This window comes from Carassius auratus, chromosome 8 (assembly GCF_003368295.1).
Source record: "Carassius auratus strain Wakin chromosome 8, ASM336829v1, whole genome shotgun sequence".
In the NCBI taxonomy this organism is placed as follows: domain Eukaryota; kingdom Metazoa; phylum Chordata; class Actinopteri; order Cypriniformes; family Cyprinidae; genus Carassius; species Carassius auratus.
Window position 1 is genome coordinate 23,841,080 of NC_039250.1, and position 17,681 is coordinate 23,858,760.

Below are 17,681 nucleotides of genomic sequence, written 5' to 3' on the forward strand. Positions count from 1 at the left end.
CTGACCCTAGGGGGGTGCCACAAAAAAGAGGGGCAGCAGATGACGAAAATTCACCAAGGTGAACAGAAAAACTCTTGTCTGTCAAATATGATTGAAACCATTTAAGGGCTATGCCCTTAATGCCGACACACTGTTCAAGTTTATATAAAAGAATAGAATGGTTGACCGTATCAAAGGCCGCAGTCTACTCCAAAAGGACTAAACAGCAGAGTTAAAGGAGACCACAGTTAAAAGAAGATTATTAGAAACTCTTAAAAGCAGTTTCTGTACTGTGACGGGACTGTGAACCAGACTGAAAATTTTAATAAATACAAAATTAATTGATAAATGATTAAAGATGATTAAAAACAATTTTCTCAAAGACTTTTGATAAAAAGGGGAGTTAAGATATAGGTCTAAAATTAGACAAAATGGAAGGATCCAAGTTATTGAAGCCACTGCGTATGCCTTGCCATTTAAGCAAGATTTATCCTGAAGGGGCAAGGAGGGAGATTAAGAGAGGACGTCTCCCCCACAGAAAGAAAGCTCTTTCTACAGGGGGCATCCTCTCAACTCGTTGGTGTTTTTTCAATGTATGCTTCAGACATGGGTAACGACGAAGTGTTCCCCATAGCGACCCCTAGAGGACACAGCTCGAAGTTCCCTTGAAAGGGAACTGAATAGCTGACGCATAAACGCTACAGCTTAGGTCCGACACAGAAGTATAAACCAGTCTTAAAGAAAGAGGTTTTGAGACTTAGAAAACAACTCATCAAGTATCTCAAAGAGAAAGAATACAAAGAATCTAACCGTAACTGACCTGAGTGCATTTTGCTATATGTGTACCAAGCTATATAGGATCCTGCAGGTGGTGGATCGTTTATAGCCCTTTCTGACAGCAGCTAGAATAATTACATTTATCATTTTAATGGCGAGTTAAAATTAAACTTTATGAAACACGTGACTGAAATTACATTATATTCCAGTTTTATATGTATATAACAGAAATTCAGAAATCAAAATTTACACACTAATACACATTACATACTCATAGTCACAATGCTGATGTTGTTAGTTCAATTTATTGTAATGCTTTTTTCCTCAGGTGGTCAGAACAATGGCAGACTTGTTCAGATGACAGCATCTGATAAGAATTCTTATTTAGGTCTTACTTCCAAGACGTAGGCAAGAATCTGTGATTCTGAAATAGCCTACAGCATCCACACTGAGGTGATGACTAACTGCCACATATCAAAACATTAGATTAATTTGAGCTAAGGGCCATCCCCTTGCACAAACATGCCTAGATGTATTTTTTTTCCATACAACATGCACACACTTCTTTCCTGATCCACATCTCTCTTGCTTTATTCCTCTCATTTACTTTTGTCTCTAAATTCATATCAGTGTGGACATTAGTATTCTAGGAATAATGTTGGTCCGTCAGAATGTTCTCATCGTTGTGTTCTTTGGGATGGTATTGAGTGGGTATGTAATTAATTTTTTATCAATATTACAATATTATTACATTGTTTGCCTTTGATTTTGGGTTGTGAATTTATGTCAGTGATGTATTATTTCAGAGTACATGAAGTATTTAGCATATTTCCACTCTATTCAGCACATTATTTTTTGAGGCAAAAATCTTTATAGACTACTCTTGAGAAATTTTTTTAGATTTTAAGCCCTACAATATTATAAGCAAATTATTATTCAGCATTTTCTGTGTACATGACAACCATAAGATATGAAACTCTAAACTCTGAGAAGAGGATTACATTTGAACATTTCCAGAGATCTCTCCTCATGAAGTTATGTGTCTTTCTTTACAGGCTCATTTACCTGAACAATATGCAGTGCATGTAAGTTTAATGCAGTTAGAAAAAACATGATGCAAATGTGTTGTTCTTTTGCTATGAGAAGTTTGCATGACTGATTTTATTTATTTATTTATTTATTTATTTATTTATTTATTTATTTATTTATTTATTTATTTATTTATTACTGTTTTTAGCTGCAATCAGCAGATAACAGAACAAGACCTTGATAAGTGAGAAATGATGTTCATACACAAACCTATCATACATATCACTCTTCAACACACAAGAAAAAGGATTTCCTGTACGTTGACTTATTTGTGGCGGCCCGCCACATTATTCACACTGACCTCCACAAATATCCACCGCCCATGCCATCAGCTCCACTTCATCCACAAAGCGACGTGAGCACTATATACGAACTACCCTTTTGGTGTCTTTTTTTCCATACTGACAAACACATCACTGCGGAAAGTGGCAGTGCTTTTAAGAATTTTAGGTTGATATAGCACACACACAAAATATCAGCAACGCTACAATGACAAAGTCGCGTGCTTATATTAAAAATAAAAATGAACAAATAAGACTGATGTAGGCTACTAGCGTTGTAACAAATAATTGTTTTTCAGTGACAAATTCACCTAGGCTATATTAAACTTTGAACTTTTTAACAAAATAAATAAGGCTGTTTTACCCGCGTTTTACAAAAATAAATATGGATTTCCCCTTAGCTACTTTAAAACGATTGTAGTTTGTGGTGTATTATTAATTAAAAAACCATAAAAGGCTACAATGGCACATTTTACATCTACCTTGTATTAGCAAAAATATATAAAATAATAAGATGGGTAGCCGTTGTAACATAAATAATTAAGGTATTCCCTTTATTAAAAACGAATGCTTTTCACTTCCCCATCACTTTTGTTCCCCAGCTCAAAATACCTTCCCGCAGATATGGACAGGCCAGTGACCTTGAAATTTTTTTTTTTTTTTTTTTTTTTTTTTTTTGGATAAACGTTTGGCGCAGGGTTGTCTCTCTCAGCGTCTTTTACTGTCTATGTTCAGTGCGCGGCAGAGAAGCGGCGCATTCAGTTAGTTTCAAATATAGTTTCCAAGTTAGTTAACTGTCGCTTCAGTAGACTAGTTCGTATGTTAATATGCACGTACGTAGTTTGTTACTTAGACGCACGCAGCACTGCATGAAACAAAAAGTAGGCTAAAATAGCCAAAACCAGCGCTTATTGTCGTTCTTTAGTGTTTATGTTGATTTTATCAGCCGATGTAGCGATTATAAATCAGGATTTAAGTGGTATGATTACTTGTGTTAATCACTGTTTGTAGAAAATATGTAAATGGGAACAGATCTATTGGACATTCAGATATAGATCCGAAGTCCCAGAACTTGTGTGAACGAAACTTGATGCAATGGCGTCATAAATATGCAATTTAATATGAGACGTCACCCGCTGCCACAAGTCTCACAAAATCCTGCTGGAAACATTTACACAAGTACTACTATTGGTGTACATGCTCATATTCATAAACACATGCACACACAACATAATCAAATTCAACTGAGCATCTATTTTATCAGGCGACGACCCTGAGTGTACTGTGTTGTTCTTTTGATTTGAGAAGTTTGCAATACTGAATTATTATTATTATTATTATTATTATTATTATTATTGTTATTATTATTATTATTATTATTATTATATTTTAATTTTTTTACTGTTTAAAGCTGCAGTCAGCAGATAACTGAACAAGGCATCATCAAGTGAGTAATGATCACAATCAATTACAATCAAATGCACAACATAATCAAATTCAAATGAGTAAGAGTTTGTATCTATTTCAATCAGGCCAAAATGGAGCCAAAAGATCATTGAATTGCGCTCATCACCAGGGTAAGTAAAACTCCATTTTCTTAAAAGCAACGTTTTTAAGTTTATCCATATTTAAAAAGGTATATACTGTTCAAGACACATTATAAAAAAACATTATTGATTCATGTGGTTCTGATCAGATGACAATTGAGAGTTAAATGATGTCTTCAGTCCATTGATGGAACTAAAAAACAAACAAAAAACACTTGTAAACCCATGTTTTTAATTTGTGTCATTTAATTTGTTCTTTTTGCTTGTTCATTTTTATTACAGGTTATTGTACAACCAGCCGAGTGTGGTGGCTGGGTGAGTATTATATTTTTAGTACCAGTCTGTTGTTCCTAAATATAATGGATGGAATGATTACAGCGCTGTATTTGTGTTTTTTATGAAGTCGGACAGATGTTGCTTCTGTGTCACCATGGTCAGCTCCAATCATTTGGGAGGGAACCTTTGACTCCACACTGATCGACTCCATCTACAAACAACAAAATCAACCACTGTCTTTGCTTTGGGAAAGTAAGTCTTCAGGATACCTTTTATCATGTATTAAGAATTCTCATTTATTTTTTGGAAATATTAATCATTAAAGGATAAATTAACTATAATGAATTTGTTTTCTCTGTTTGTTAGATACACACGTTTTGTCAAAGATTTTCTGTAGTCAGCAGAACAACATTATTTTGTTGGATTTCGAGTGCATTACTACTTGTTTACAGATCAACCAGAATCAATTCCTGAAGTGAAGATGGGTGAAAACCGTAGTTTGACAATTGAAAAGGTTCCGACTATGAATCGATGGCAGGACATCAGTATGAACAGGATGGAAAAACTGGAAAAACTAATAGAGAATGAATTATTCAATGAAGCAGATTATATTTTCTGCCTTGACATAGATGGAAAGTTCTATGGCCGGTGGGGTGCAGAGACTTTGGGTCGTCTGGTAGGTGTGTTACATCCTTGGCTCTTTAATGTTCCAAGAAATCAATTCACATATGAGCGCAGGCCAGAATCTAAAGCATACATTCCTGTTGAGGAAGGTGATTATTATTACGCTGGTGCTACATTTGGTGGCTCATTGAAGGATGTACATCTTCTCACCAAAACCTGCAGGGAGCATCTGAAAATTGATGCTGCAAACTCTATTGAGGCGGTATGGCAAGAGGAGTCTCACTTGAACAAGTATTTCCTTTTGAACAAACCTAGTAAACTGCTCTCTCCTGAATATATGTGGCGGGATGTCAATGAAAAATCAGACTTAATAAAAATAGTTCGCTACACTAATGTACCTAAAAACTATGCTGAAGTTCGTCCAAACCCGTAGAAACTGTTGCCAATACTCAGCTATACTTAAATGTTGTGTTCTCACAGTCCTCCCATTACATATTGTGAATCTGTTAACAGGTAATACTGGCAACAGTGAAGATGACATCTACCACCAAGAAGTGAATAATCACTGAAAAGTACAGATGTTTATGAGCACAATGTAGCATCAGAAACAATATCTGACAAAATCTTTTAGAATAAACACACACAAAGAGCTTTTCCAGACACAGGATAGAGGTATATTTTAAGGGTCAATATCACCATATAGTGCCTTTCAACCCTCACAATGGTTTTAATTTCCCATTCACTTTATGGCAAATAATAAATAGTAGACACTCAAGTACTATAGAAACATATTAGCTGAGGTCCCCCACATTTTTGTAGATACTTATTGGCCATTATTTGAAGCATAAACCATAAGATATATCCACCCTGTCACGGACATATAAATTATGTTTAAATATGTTTTCATTGCAAAATTAAGCTGCAAATTGTACTTCCTGATAGGTATGATGCCCCTTTCCTAAACAGGGTTATCAAAAAAAAAAAAAAAAATTATATATAGATATATATATATATATATTTACCAAAATATTAATAGGATAATTTTTGTTTCTAGGTTTTATGATTTGACACTCTTACAAAAAAAAAAAAATATCTAAAGAGCCAAGTAATGATGTTGTTATCAATATAAAACTTAGCCTAATATAACAAGTTGTCATGGCAAATTAAATATGTATGAACAGGACACCAAAAGCACCCTACAGTGATACTTACACTTAGAAGTACTATTTTGCAAAACTTTTTTTTTCCCAGGGAACACATATTAAGTAAAAAAAAAAGATAAGAGACACTGCTAAATGTATTTGTATAAATAATTGAATAAACATTTTAAAATAAATAAACACATTATAAACTATTGTCTAATAACACAATAAAATGACCTGGACTATGACATCACTGAACCAATGATGAACTGACTTAAAAATAAATAAAGAAATAAATAATCAAACAAATGAATTACTTTAAACAATGTTGGGGTTCAATAAATGCATTACTCTATGAATGCATAATTGTTCATACACCAAGCACATGGGTTTCACTTTGTGGCGCAAATTCTGTGGTGGATGCATTAGGAATCAGGAATGAATGGAAAATATGTTTTTACAGTACACAATCAAACTCACTACTAACTCAGAATCCACTGTTGTGATAGAAATGTGTTACTCGGAATCCACTCTTTGAAACTTAAAGGGTTAGTTCACCCAGATAGCAAATTTATGTAATTAATAACTTACCCTCATGTTGTTTCAAACCCGTAAGACCTCCGTTTATTTTTGGAACACAATTTAGGATATTTTAGATTTAGACCGAGAGCTCTCAGTCCCTCCATTGAAGCTGTGTGTACGGTATACTGTCCATGTCCAGAAAGGTATTTGGCATGACATTTCAAAATGTCTCACTTTCAGCATTTTATATGTTATCTATATTCTATTGTGAATTAAATATAAGTTTATGAGATTTGTAAATGATTCCATTCCTTTTTTACTCACAATTTGTACAGTGTCCCAATTTTTATTTGAACCGTGTTTGTATGTATTAACTTTAATAACTTTAATTAATCTATATTTTATTGGTTTTAATGGTTTTGCAGTGGGTTTAAACTTTTTAATTAGAGTTTCTGTACATGGAATTTCTTCTCCAGAGTGAATTGCATTTTTGAGGGCCTAAATATGCTCCAAAACTCACAAAACTTTGAATACGCCTCTGAACTGGCGAAAATTTACATATGATATGGGTTACAGAAGTGGGTGTGTCAAAATGGCTCACCTGTAAAATCTCGACAGAGTGCGCCTCAAGCTACATTTTACGTACATGTATAAAAATCAGTACATACATGTAACACACCATTACTTATAAAATATTATCTTGGTACAAAATCAAAACCCAACAGGAAGTATGTTATTTTGTATTTCCTGTAAAATTTCCAGGCATCATACTTTGATGAACTCCTCCTACAGTTTTAATCTGATCATCTTCAAATTTGGTGAGGGTTATAATAAGGTATTTGTGACTCCGCACTCTGTTACGTCAGGTCTAGCTGTAGGCCCATGGCAGCTTTCATTTGCCAAGGCCCACCCGCCTACATGTCAAACAACCAATCACAGTTTGTTTCTTTCAGCATCACGTTTCGAGTTGTTAAAGTGTCGCCACAATAACAGGCTGGTGTGTAAAACTCTCAGACGTATTTTAAAGACTCTATGCTGCAAACTGTAAATATTTCACAGTTGTAAACACGATGGCTTTCTTCTTTCATGAGGGTGTTTGGCATCTTTTTTTTTTTAAGTTGGAATGTTAAAGAACATGACACACACGTCTCCTGAAAATCAGTTATAATTCAGCCAATCCGATGATGACTTTGAAACTCCTGAAGGGTTTTTTTTGTGTTCCATATGCATCATACATCTGAGCAGGCCCGTCACGACAAGGCAGGCAAACCAAATAATTGTTTGGGGCCCCGAGCTGGCCTGGGGCCCCAAGACAACGACTGGTTAAGAATAAAATGCAACGACACTGTGTGAGCGCCCCTTTGATCGTCAATGCAGTAACGTGTAATGACCTGTTATCGGGATCCCCCTCAAAGGGGCCCCTCTCAGTAATCGCTGTAGCCAGCAAACCACTTGATCTCTGCTGCCGTCAAAATACAAAACCTCCTTGGCAGTCATGAATCGGGATTATGCTTAAGGATGCCAGAAGAGAAAGGAAGAGGAGGATAAGAAAAAAACAAGATAGTGGTAAGTGATAAATTACACTGGATAAAATAGCTCTACTTGTCAGTCTTGTACAAATGGTGTAATTTTGCAGCAGGTAGGCTAGCAAATAGATGTTTATGTTAGCTACCTGTCTGACAAATGCTGCTTTTTTTTTTTCGAACGGAAGGAATATGGTTACTGTAATATGTTTTATAACAGGGTAAGGAAGACGCGGAACAGAAATCGCATACTGCAAGGAGTCAGCAGTGTTTTGATTTGAGGGCGCGGGCAAACGTAAAGAGAACTCTGTGGCAATAATTAAAAGATAAATTAAATTAATGTTTTGTGTTTAATGTTTAATGTGCATCTCAGAAAATGCTTTACTTAAAACCCAAAATGGGGTTAATTCATCTGTTTTAATTCATCTTAATTCATCTGTCAACTTTATTGTCATTGTTCACAGTACAAGCACAGACAGAGAAACAATGGGTAATAATTAAATGTTTATTTTTGATGTATGCATTGCATTCTATGCATTTAAAAAATAAGGAATAAAAAAAAAAAAAAAGGAAACTTAGTTGTTCATTTTAAGAGACCCAGGAGTCCTATTTTCTCTTGCATAATTAATATTGCACTTTAATTAAGCAAAAACACATTTTAACCGATTACTCGATTAATCGATGGAATTTTTGGTAGAATACTCGATTACTAAAATATTAGAAAGCTACAGCCCTAGAGGAAGTTGGCAAAACAAATAGCATGTTATACTATTCCACCGTGATAATCTATTTACCAAATTGGGGTTAGGAAAACCACACAATAAATTCCGTGCATCAAACATTAGCTTGGGATGCTAACATATCTTTAAGTTTTCAGTAAACTTTATAATAAGTAAAAATACTGTTTGCTAACAGTTAAATGACAATTAACTAAAGATTAATTAAATATCAATTTACCATCTACTACTGATTGTTACTATAAAGTGTCTACCATCTAACTTAGTTAGCAACGATGGTTTTGGGAAACGCACCCCTGAGCTGTTAATTGTGACCTCTTTCAATATGCTAACGGTGAAATGTCAAAACGTACTTCACAGGTAATTTTTGATTTTTTTTTTTCAATTATTTTCCCAGCTACAACATCAACTTCATCCTCAACATCAACAGATGCATCACTTCTCAGTGCTGATGTTTCCTCTATAGCACAAGGTACCACAAGCTCTATAATTATAGCTGATATCCTGCACACCCCAGAGTTTAAACTGATAAGTGTGTGCTGTCATATTATTAGAAAAACCCCCCCCAAAAAACAGTGCAAATCACTATTGAATTCCCACCAAACTATTTTTTCAAGCAATTTGCACTGTAAACCTTTTTATTTATATAAAGTGTGGGTTGTAACTATACTCTAATTAATATTTATAAAAATATAATGCGTTAAATTACTCCATTACTAAAAAAAGTAATCAAATTACAGTAATGAGTTACTAAGTAATGCGTTACTGCCAAACACTGCTGGTGACAGGATATGATTGTTTCACACTAACCTAAACAATGTCCGATCTGCCCCAAACTTTACATGTTTGATAAGAGTCCTGGCCTGAACAGGTCTTAAGGCCAATTTTCAGTTATAATCATAGCATCACTTGCTGCCAATGGGAAATTACTTGATTTACACTAACTTAAACATGCAATGTCAGATCTGCCCCAAACTTCACGTTTGATAAGTGTCCTTGCCTGAAGACTTCTACATGCCAATACTGAGTTATAATCATAGTGCCACCTGTTGGCAGCAGAAAATTTGGCATATATAAATGACTTTGACATATTACTCCTATATTTACCACTTTAAAAGCATATTGCCCGCTGTTCTCTGTTTTCCTATGGCCACCGGTTGGAGGTGAGCCCGTGTGTGGGCCCTTTCATTGCTACTTGCAGCTTTAAATATTTATGCAATTACTAATTGATTTGTTTGTTCCTTTTTTATTACTGACTGTTTACTTGTCTTTTACAATTTAAAATGTTAAATCTATATGAGTCTAGTTGCTCTTGTTGTGGTATTTTTGTTAAAAGCATATATAGCCAAAAGTTAATCTTATAGGCCTAAGTGTTCTTTAGGCTGCTGGTTTTTGCTCATGTTATTTAGCTGCAACAAAATGCTTTGTAAAAAGACAATAATTGTTTTAACATTTACATTTTTTACTTCTTTTTTTTTAGATTGGATTTTTTTTAACTTGTAACTAGGAATCAATAAGAATCGGAATCGTTAAGCAGTATCGGAATCGATAAAATTATAATGATACCCAGCCCTACTCGTAAGGCTGAAGGCATCAGATCAGTTCAGCTGTTGATTCCAGCATAGTAAATCCATCCTCAAAAGTACAGAGTCTTGGTGTAGTTTTTGATCCTCAGCTAAAATTTGATGCACACATAAAACACATTTCTAAAATTTCCTTCTACCATCTTAAGAACAATGCACAGCTTACAGTCTTTTCTTACCTTTGCTGATGTAGAAAGGCTTATTCATGCCTTCATTACATCTAGATAAGATTATTGTAATGCCCTGTTTCACCTGCTTTCAGTTACACTAGCTTATCAATGCTAGTATTTATTTTGAAATTCTAATTTTAACAAAGCGCTACAGGAGCAGGACTGCACCAGAGTATATTTGCTCTCTTATAAGTTCATGTATACTCCACCTCGCTCTCTCTGCTCTGCCAGTTTTCTTCGACTTTAACAGCCTTCATGCAAACTTAAGACAATGGGGGAAAGAGCTTTTCAAAGCCACCAAAATATCGAATGTACTTCCTTAAAAGGACTTCCTTTTAATATCAGAATTGCACTGATTTATTTATTTATTTATTTATTTTTTGTTTGTTTTACTGTAGTGTTTTGGGCTTAAGAAAAGCGGATAACAAATAAAATATTATTATTATTATTATATTATTATTAAAGGGTTACTCATCCCCAAAATGAAAATTTTGTCATTAATCACCTACCCCATGTCGTTCCAAAAGAAAACAAAAATAACGACTTTATACAATTACAAAAAGTGTTCCCGTCACTTCATATAACCCAGATTGCATGAATGATGGCAGATGGACTATTCTGATGACAACTTTTCATACCTTTTATGGACCTTGACATTGTTATTTACTTGCCAGTCTATGGGACAGTCTCAAGCCTCCAGATTTTCATCCAAAATACCTTAAATTGTGTTCTGATTAATGAAAAAAAATAAAAAATTAGGGTGGAGTATCCCTTTAATTTCATTTGTATTTATTTATGGAGTTGTATTATGTCACACTTATCTAGTAAGTTTTGTCTGTGTATGAAGATGCCACAGACAGTTGTGTAGCACAAATCCAAGAATTAATGTTCTTAAAGGGTTAGTTCTTCCAAAATCTGAAAATTGTGTCATTAATTATTCACCCTCATGTCTTTCCAAACCTGTTAAGACCTTAATTCATCTTCACAATACAAATTAAGATATTTTTGATGGAATCTGAGAGCTCTTTGACCATCCATAGACAGCAAGGACATTGCCACGATCAACCCACAGAAACATAGCAAGGAAATCTGTAAAATAGTCCATGTGGCTTCAAGGGTTCAGCTGTATTTTTAGGAAGCTATGAGAATATTAACAACAATTTACTCAGCAATTCTTCTCCCCGGTGTTATCATTTTAGGAGTACCCCTGAATGTAATCAGCTTCATTTACTTTTAGTAGACAGCTTGCATGCTGAACAGGACTGGAGTTGAAAACTAACTTGATAAAGTAGCCCAAAATACTTCAATGAAAATACGTTTAATTTCTACTTTTTTTTTTTTGTATTTGAACGAAAAAATTAAAGATGTAGCCTATAACTATAGTTTTTTTAAATTAGATTTGAATGTCATGATAACATATATGTACAAGCATTTGGTTTTTACAGAACTCAAGTAAAGTACAGATTCTACAAAATACACAATCAACAACTTAACTCAACAACTTAATGTTTTTATTCATGGTTAACAGGATTTGGGGATTTTTCACTTCTATCATTAATACCAGAATATGTATTTATTTTTAACAGATAAACTGGAGCTTTATTTTTTTGCTTTATTCTGAAACTAACATTTATCCAGTGCTCTCTGATATCAGTCCAATTTTATATCAATTAATTTGAAGTTTTTTATACAAAAAACAGTACATATTAAACTACCCTGAAATACATCAATTCAAGAAAGAAATGTGTCTTAGCAGCTATGAAAGTGCACAGATTATAACAATCATAATCATTAATTAACAAGTCCTACTCCTAATAATAATCACCATAATCATCATAATAATTGCCACCATCTGGAATGTCGTCATCATAATCCTCTAAAGTACGTCCCTCATAATTGTAAAATTCATCATAATCAACTTCCACGTCTAAAGGAGAATATTCCGCCAGATCTACCTCATAATTATTTGCACCAAAATCATTCTCACTGTAGTCGTCTCCAAAATATATTTCCTCCATTTTAAATATTTCTTTCTTTGTATCATTCTCATTGAACTTGGAGAGGCTTTTATGTCCTGAATCATCTTGCTGTTCGGAGCACAATAGTGCAAGCTTACTAATGTTAGTTTCATATTTACTAACTTCTGTTTCTGATGTGCAGGTATTGAACACAGAATGTAAGATACTCCTGATTTCCTCCTGCAAAAAAAGAAAAAGGCATTGGTAATACAGTTTATGAAATTCAGAAAATATTTAAAGTATGTAGGTGGGAATGTTTAAGTCAAACAACTTCAGCTTGCTTCCTTTAGTACAGGGGACTTTAAAAGAATATTTCACCCAAAAGTTTTAATTGAATGAAAATTTACTCAGGCCATTCTAGATGGATTTGGACAAATCGGGGATTACATCACTCGTTGACTAACTGGTCTTCTGCAGTGAATGGAACAGTTAATGATGGATTTGTTTCTTACATACATGCAGCTTTTTACTTCACAAGATATTAATTGATGGACTGGAGCCTTGTAGATAACCTGTGAACTACTGTGGTGTTCTTATCAGCTGTTTGGATTCTTATTCTGATTGCACTCATTCACTGCTGAGTATCCACTGGTGAGCAAGTGATGAAATGCTACATTTCTCCAAATCTGTTTCGTTAAGGACACAAACTTTTCTACTGGTGGACTGAGGGTTAATACACTTTAATTTTGGGGTGAATAATTCATGTTAATGACCCTTGCATTAGTTACATTACATAATTGTAATGTAATATCAAACCTCTATAACATCTTGAGTTTTATCGGTCTGATCCTGTTGTCCAGTGCTGCTGAAGCTGTTATCTGTGTTCTGGTGCTGCTCTGAGGGTCCTGACTTCTTGTCTCCAGTCACATCTGACAGTGTGTGTTTCTGTAGTGCAGCTATTGTGTAATGTGACTTGACATGAGTCTCACAGAGGGACATGACACAGGTTAAACAACACTTTACAGCTTTCAATTTCTCCTCAGTGCAGTAATCACAGGCCACATCTTCCGGTCCGGCATAGGATTGTGGAGGAAGTACTGGACTGAAGCCTGCTTGCTGCAGGCTTTTAACCACCTCATCTAGAGCTGCGTTTGTGTTCAGCACCGGACGGGTTTCTGATGGGTTACCACATTGTGGACAGACATATTCTCCAGCACAATTGTCCCAGTATTCATTAATACACCCTCTGCAGTAATTGTGCCCACATGAGATGGACACTGGATCTTTTAACATTGATTTGCACAGTGGACATTTAAAATGACGACTTGTCCGAAGTCTAGAAGTTACAAAATCAAAATAATTACCTGAATACCAACATATTTTACAATAAAAAAAAATCAACACATAAAATTATATAATTTGCCTTTTTATACGCCCATTTTTTACATGGGCAAAATTTGTTCTTTTGAAATACCACTTCCCACTCTAAATTACACTTGTTGTTTTGTTCTGTATATTTTAATTCTCATCTCAAAAATATCATTTATTTCAAGTATTTCAAGTACAACATTTCTTAATAATACAAAGAGAAAATAACCTTACCTTGAATCTAAGGGGACAGTGTCTTCTGCTTTGCAGTTAACTGGTGGTTCATCTGACGAATCTGACCATTGAGACACTGTAGGAGAAGGAGCTCTCCCTGATCTAACTCTGAAAAGTTTTAAAAAGGACAGTGAAGAGAAATACTCATAATGACTTCTGCTAATATTAAGATTAAAATGACACATTTTTTAAGATGGTTACTGTCTCTCTACATGTTGTTTCTTAGTCAGCACTGTCTTACTACATATTTATTCCTTAACTAAACAACACAATGGTCTGGTTTACTCGTACAAAATTAGATTTTAAAATACATTTGTTTATTAAAAAAATCAAAGCTTTAATTAAGTGTTCACTTCAAGTATGAATAAAATGAAATGAAACTGGTTAAATGCACCTTGTATCCAAAAGAAAATCTTTAAAGTTGGTTGGTGGATCCATTGACAAATCTGTTTTTAAAGACATATAGCTGGGTGCAGGAGAAGCTGCCCTTTCTGACTTTACTCTATGAAGAGACCATGTAAAAACATAAAACAGTCATTTTTTTAATACAACTTTAGCACACAAGAAAATTGTCTCAGCTTTGTCAACAAACAAAATATTATAACCTTATGTTTTTGTGTTCATCACTTGGCTCTTTACTCAAGTGCAGCATTTCCACACGGTCTTGTTTCATTGTTGGGAGCTCACATATCCTCTTTTTGGATTCACTTAAAATAAATATGTGTGATAGCAGAATAAGAGAGCTTGTGACAATATTGAAAATACAATTAATTATTTACGGAGAAAAAGTGTAGAAATGTGCCTTAAATCCAAAAGAATTGCTTCTCCACTTTTAAAGTTTGTTGGTAGATCCATCGACCAATCTGAGCTCAAAGACATATAGCTGGGTGCAGGAGAATGTGCCCTCTCTGAATATGCTCTGTGGGGAGACAATTGTGATAAATGTCATTTTTAAATTCAAAATAACTGATACATGCATATTTCTGAATTCAGCAGTTATTTTTAAATTGGCTGTCTGAACTAACTCTTCATAAAGTACAAATATATGGGTTAGTCTTAATCAATATTTACATCTGGTACAACAAATGCACACTTCAACGTGCCTACATTAGGCATGTTTATTTTATCTAATTAATTGTTCTTAGGCATAAAAACCCCTAATATTACATGTTGTTAAGAAGGGCATCAATCCTAGCAGTGGGTGTCTAGTTCGGTTTCTTGATTAATGAGGATAAAAAATTATAATTTTTACATGTGACTTTTTTTTGGTGCCATAAACTTTGCAAACTATATAAACTAACATTTATATATATATATATATATATATATATATATATATATATATATATATATATATATATATATATATATATATATATATATATATATAGTGCAGATGGTTTTAATGTTGTGGCTGGCTAACCAATGCTCTAGGTTTCCATTTATATACTTGATGAGGATGTCCCCCAAAGGAGGTTTTGTCAGATTTAACTCACTTTTGGGTATAAACTTGTCCCCGGAATATAACGGAGTAGGTACAGACACAAACAAAGACAAATATATTTTTACCTTATATTTTTGTGTTCATGAACACTTGGTTCTTCGCTGAGGTCTGTGTGTTCATACACTGAGTTTGTGAATTCAGTTGATTCTGATTTGCTTCTTTTGGATTTGCTTCAAATGAATATGGATATATCATAGATTGTTAATTAGTTTTTATCGTTAATAATTTTTAAGAAATGTTATAAAATTTGAAATTTTAATGAAACCATTTTCAAGGAAATATTGGCCTAATACACCATTTGCTTCAACTGAGTTTCAGCACTATTAGTAAGGTAATGTGTAAAAACAATGCAGAATAGGTAAACAGGACTTGGAAACTGGGCACCTTTGAGGCTCTTCTTTTAAACTCATGTTGTCCAACAAATGTAGACAAGCCCTGCGAATATAAAGAGAAACACACACAGACATTAACAAGTGATATGTCAGAAAACACTCTACCATCAGTTCAGGACTAGGCCTACGTGCTTTGGTTTCTGTTTAAATCGAAACTTAAAATGTTTACACGTTTTTGTTTTCAGACTAACGTCTAACAGACCAACCTTAATTATGTAAATATGTTTGGTTGAAAAAGTAAAAGAATAGCTTAAGGAAAAAGCGCATACCTATACAAGGAACATAAAAACGGAATATATGGAATATATCCAATAATTTTCTCTCTCTGACGTAGTGATGTTATATGACACCGAGACCCGATGCGCGTATCGACCGTATCGACCATGCAGCGCAGCTTCCGATGAAACTCTGTTAATCACGTGATCGATGACAAACGAAGCTTTACTTTCTGTCCAATCAAGTGCGTGGTTTGGTTTGTGTGTCAAATCCTTTCCTTATTTTAATGAGCCTATCTGGTTGGTTGGTTAAACTGTGAGGAGTGTAGTTTGAAAGCTTTATATATATATATATATATATATATATATATATATATATATATATATATATATATATATATATATATATATATATATATATATATTATTTATAATTTTTATTTTATTTTTATTTAATTTTATTAGGTGGTAGGCCTAAGATTTTATGAGAAATCTGGAAGAAAAAGGAAAACATCCCATTTGGGAACATTTTGATTTGATATCTTCCAATAAAGTATAAGTTATGGTATATAATACATATCACTAATTCACTAATATTTTCCAGGTCATCTGCATCTTTATTTAATCTATGTAACAGGTGAGATGTTTGGTGTGTGATAAGGATCTAATTTAATGTTTGTAAATAATACTCCATGCTCAGACACTTTAGAGCTCTGCATAAGATCAGCCTGTGGCCAATCCTGTACACACAATGTACACATAGTGTATTATCATAATTTGACATTTATCGATGACTTGTATTTGTCACGAAGGCATTTTCTCTTCCCTTCAGGTTATTGAAAGCAGATGACTGATGAGGCACTGGTGAGTATGATCAACCGTTTTCACTGGTGGAGGATGAAGGCTTCAGGGGTCTCATCCATGCTCAGGATCCTTCCTACAGTATATACTGCCAAGCAGGCAGGTGTGTGTAGAAATATTCAGTCCAAGTAAAACATTTACACTGGGTAATATTTTAATAATCTTTTTTAAACTTTTATTTTACTGTTGCACATTTAGGCCTTGAAGAAAATGGTGGACTCAAAATATATGGAAATGGAAAATGTCAAAGGCTGTGTCTTTAACTTCAGATATGTGGACAGCACTAAAATATAGCCCTGGTAAAAAAAAGATTGCTGCAGCAAATATGATTTTACAAGTGATGCATACAATCTTCATTGCACACACACTTAATTTAATGGTTTAAAAAATGTTCGACCAAGTTTCTGCCCTCTGTGACATCTGCACCAAGGCAAAGAAAATGGTCACCTATTTCAGATCCAGCACCATTGCTATAGAGAAGCTGACCCAGATGCAGCAAGAAATGCAAAGACCTGCCCTTAAACTTAATTAGAAATGAAGTGGAAACAATGTGGAAATGCACTTTTCAGATGTTTTAATGTCTATATGGAGAAAGGGAAGCTGTGGGGGCATCCCTAACATCTCTCAGGACAGACATCAGTCATTTCATCCACAGGAGTGTTGTATATTACTTCAGCAGTTAAAATGTTCATGTTTATGTTCATATTGCATACCAGACGCCTGAGAGAACACATGGCCAATGAGTGTAATGACCATGGTAACCTTGCTGGACCCAAGGTTTAAAACCTTTGGGTTCCTCAATCAAAATAAAATGACTGAAGCTGTTAGAAGGCTAAAAGTGGAATGTGCCACCATAAGAACAAACCCCATCATCGTCAAGCAGTGATCCAACAGAAGCA

At 34.2% G+C, this 17,681-nt stretch overlaps 1 protein-coding gene and 1 pseudogene across 2 annotated transcripts; one reads left to right on the top strand and one right to left on the bottom strand.

Annotated features, from left to right (window-relative positions):
* Positions 1 to 4,289: 4,289 nt before the first annotated feature.
* Positions 4,290 to 5,372, top strand: LOC113106833 (globoside alpha-1,3-N-acetylgalactosaminyltransferase 1 pseudogene; annotated as a pseudogene).
* A 6,372-nt stretch (positions 5,373 to 11,744) lies between these two features.
* LOC113107728 (uncharacterized) lies at positions 11,745 to 16,083 on the bottom strand. Of its 2 annotated transcripts, XM_026270417.1 has the most exons (9): positions 15,976 to 16,083; positions 15,699 to 15,749; positions 15,380 to 15,484; positions 14,613 to 14,729; positions 14,416 to 14,517; positions 14,205 to 14,312; positions 13,811 to 13,918; positions 13,025 to 13,544; positions 11,745 to 12,448 (listed from the first exon to the last, which is right to left on the bottom strand). In XM_026270417.1, the coding sequence occupies exons 2-9, from the start codon at positions 15,722 to 15,724 to the stop codon at positions 12,062 to 12,064; spliced, it is 1,473 nt and encodes a 490-aa protein (XP_026126202.1). In that variant the 5' UTR covers positions 15,725 to 15,749; positions 15,976 to 16,083; the 3' UTR covers positions 11,745 to 12,061. The 2 variants fall into 2 exon arrangements, with proteins under 2 accessions (XP_026126202.1, XP_026126204.1); XM_026270419.1 differs by lacking the exon at positions 15,380 to 15,484.
* Between the last annotated feature and the right edge of the window lie 1,598 nt (positions 16,084 to 17,681).

Excerpts from the sequence above, each read along its gene's own strand:
- LOC113107728 (XM_026270417.1), bottom strand. The coding sequence starts at position 15,724 with ATGAGTTTAAAAGAAGAGCCTCAAAG. Across the intron at positions 14,730-15,379 it reads CATGAACACAAAAATATAAG|AGCATATTCAGAGAGGGCAC; the intron begins GTAAAAATATAT and ends GTCTCCCCACAG. Across the intron at positions 14,313-14,415 it reads GATGAACACAAAAACATAAG|AGTAAAGTCAGAAAGGGCAG; the intron begins GTTATAATATTT and ends GTCTCTTCATAG.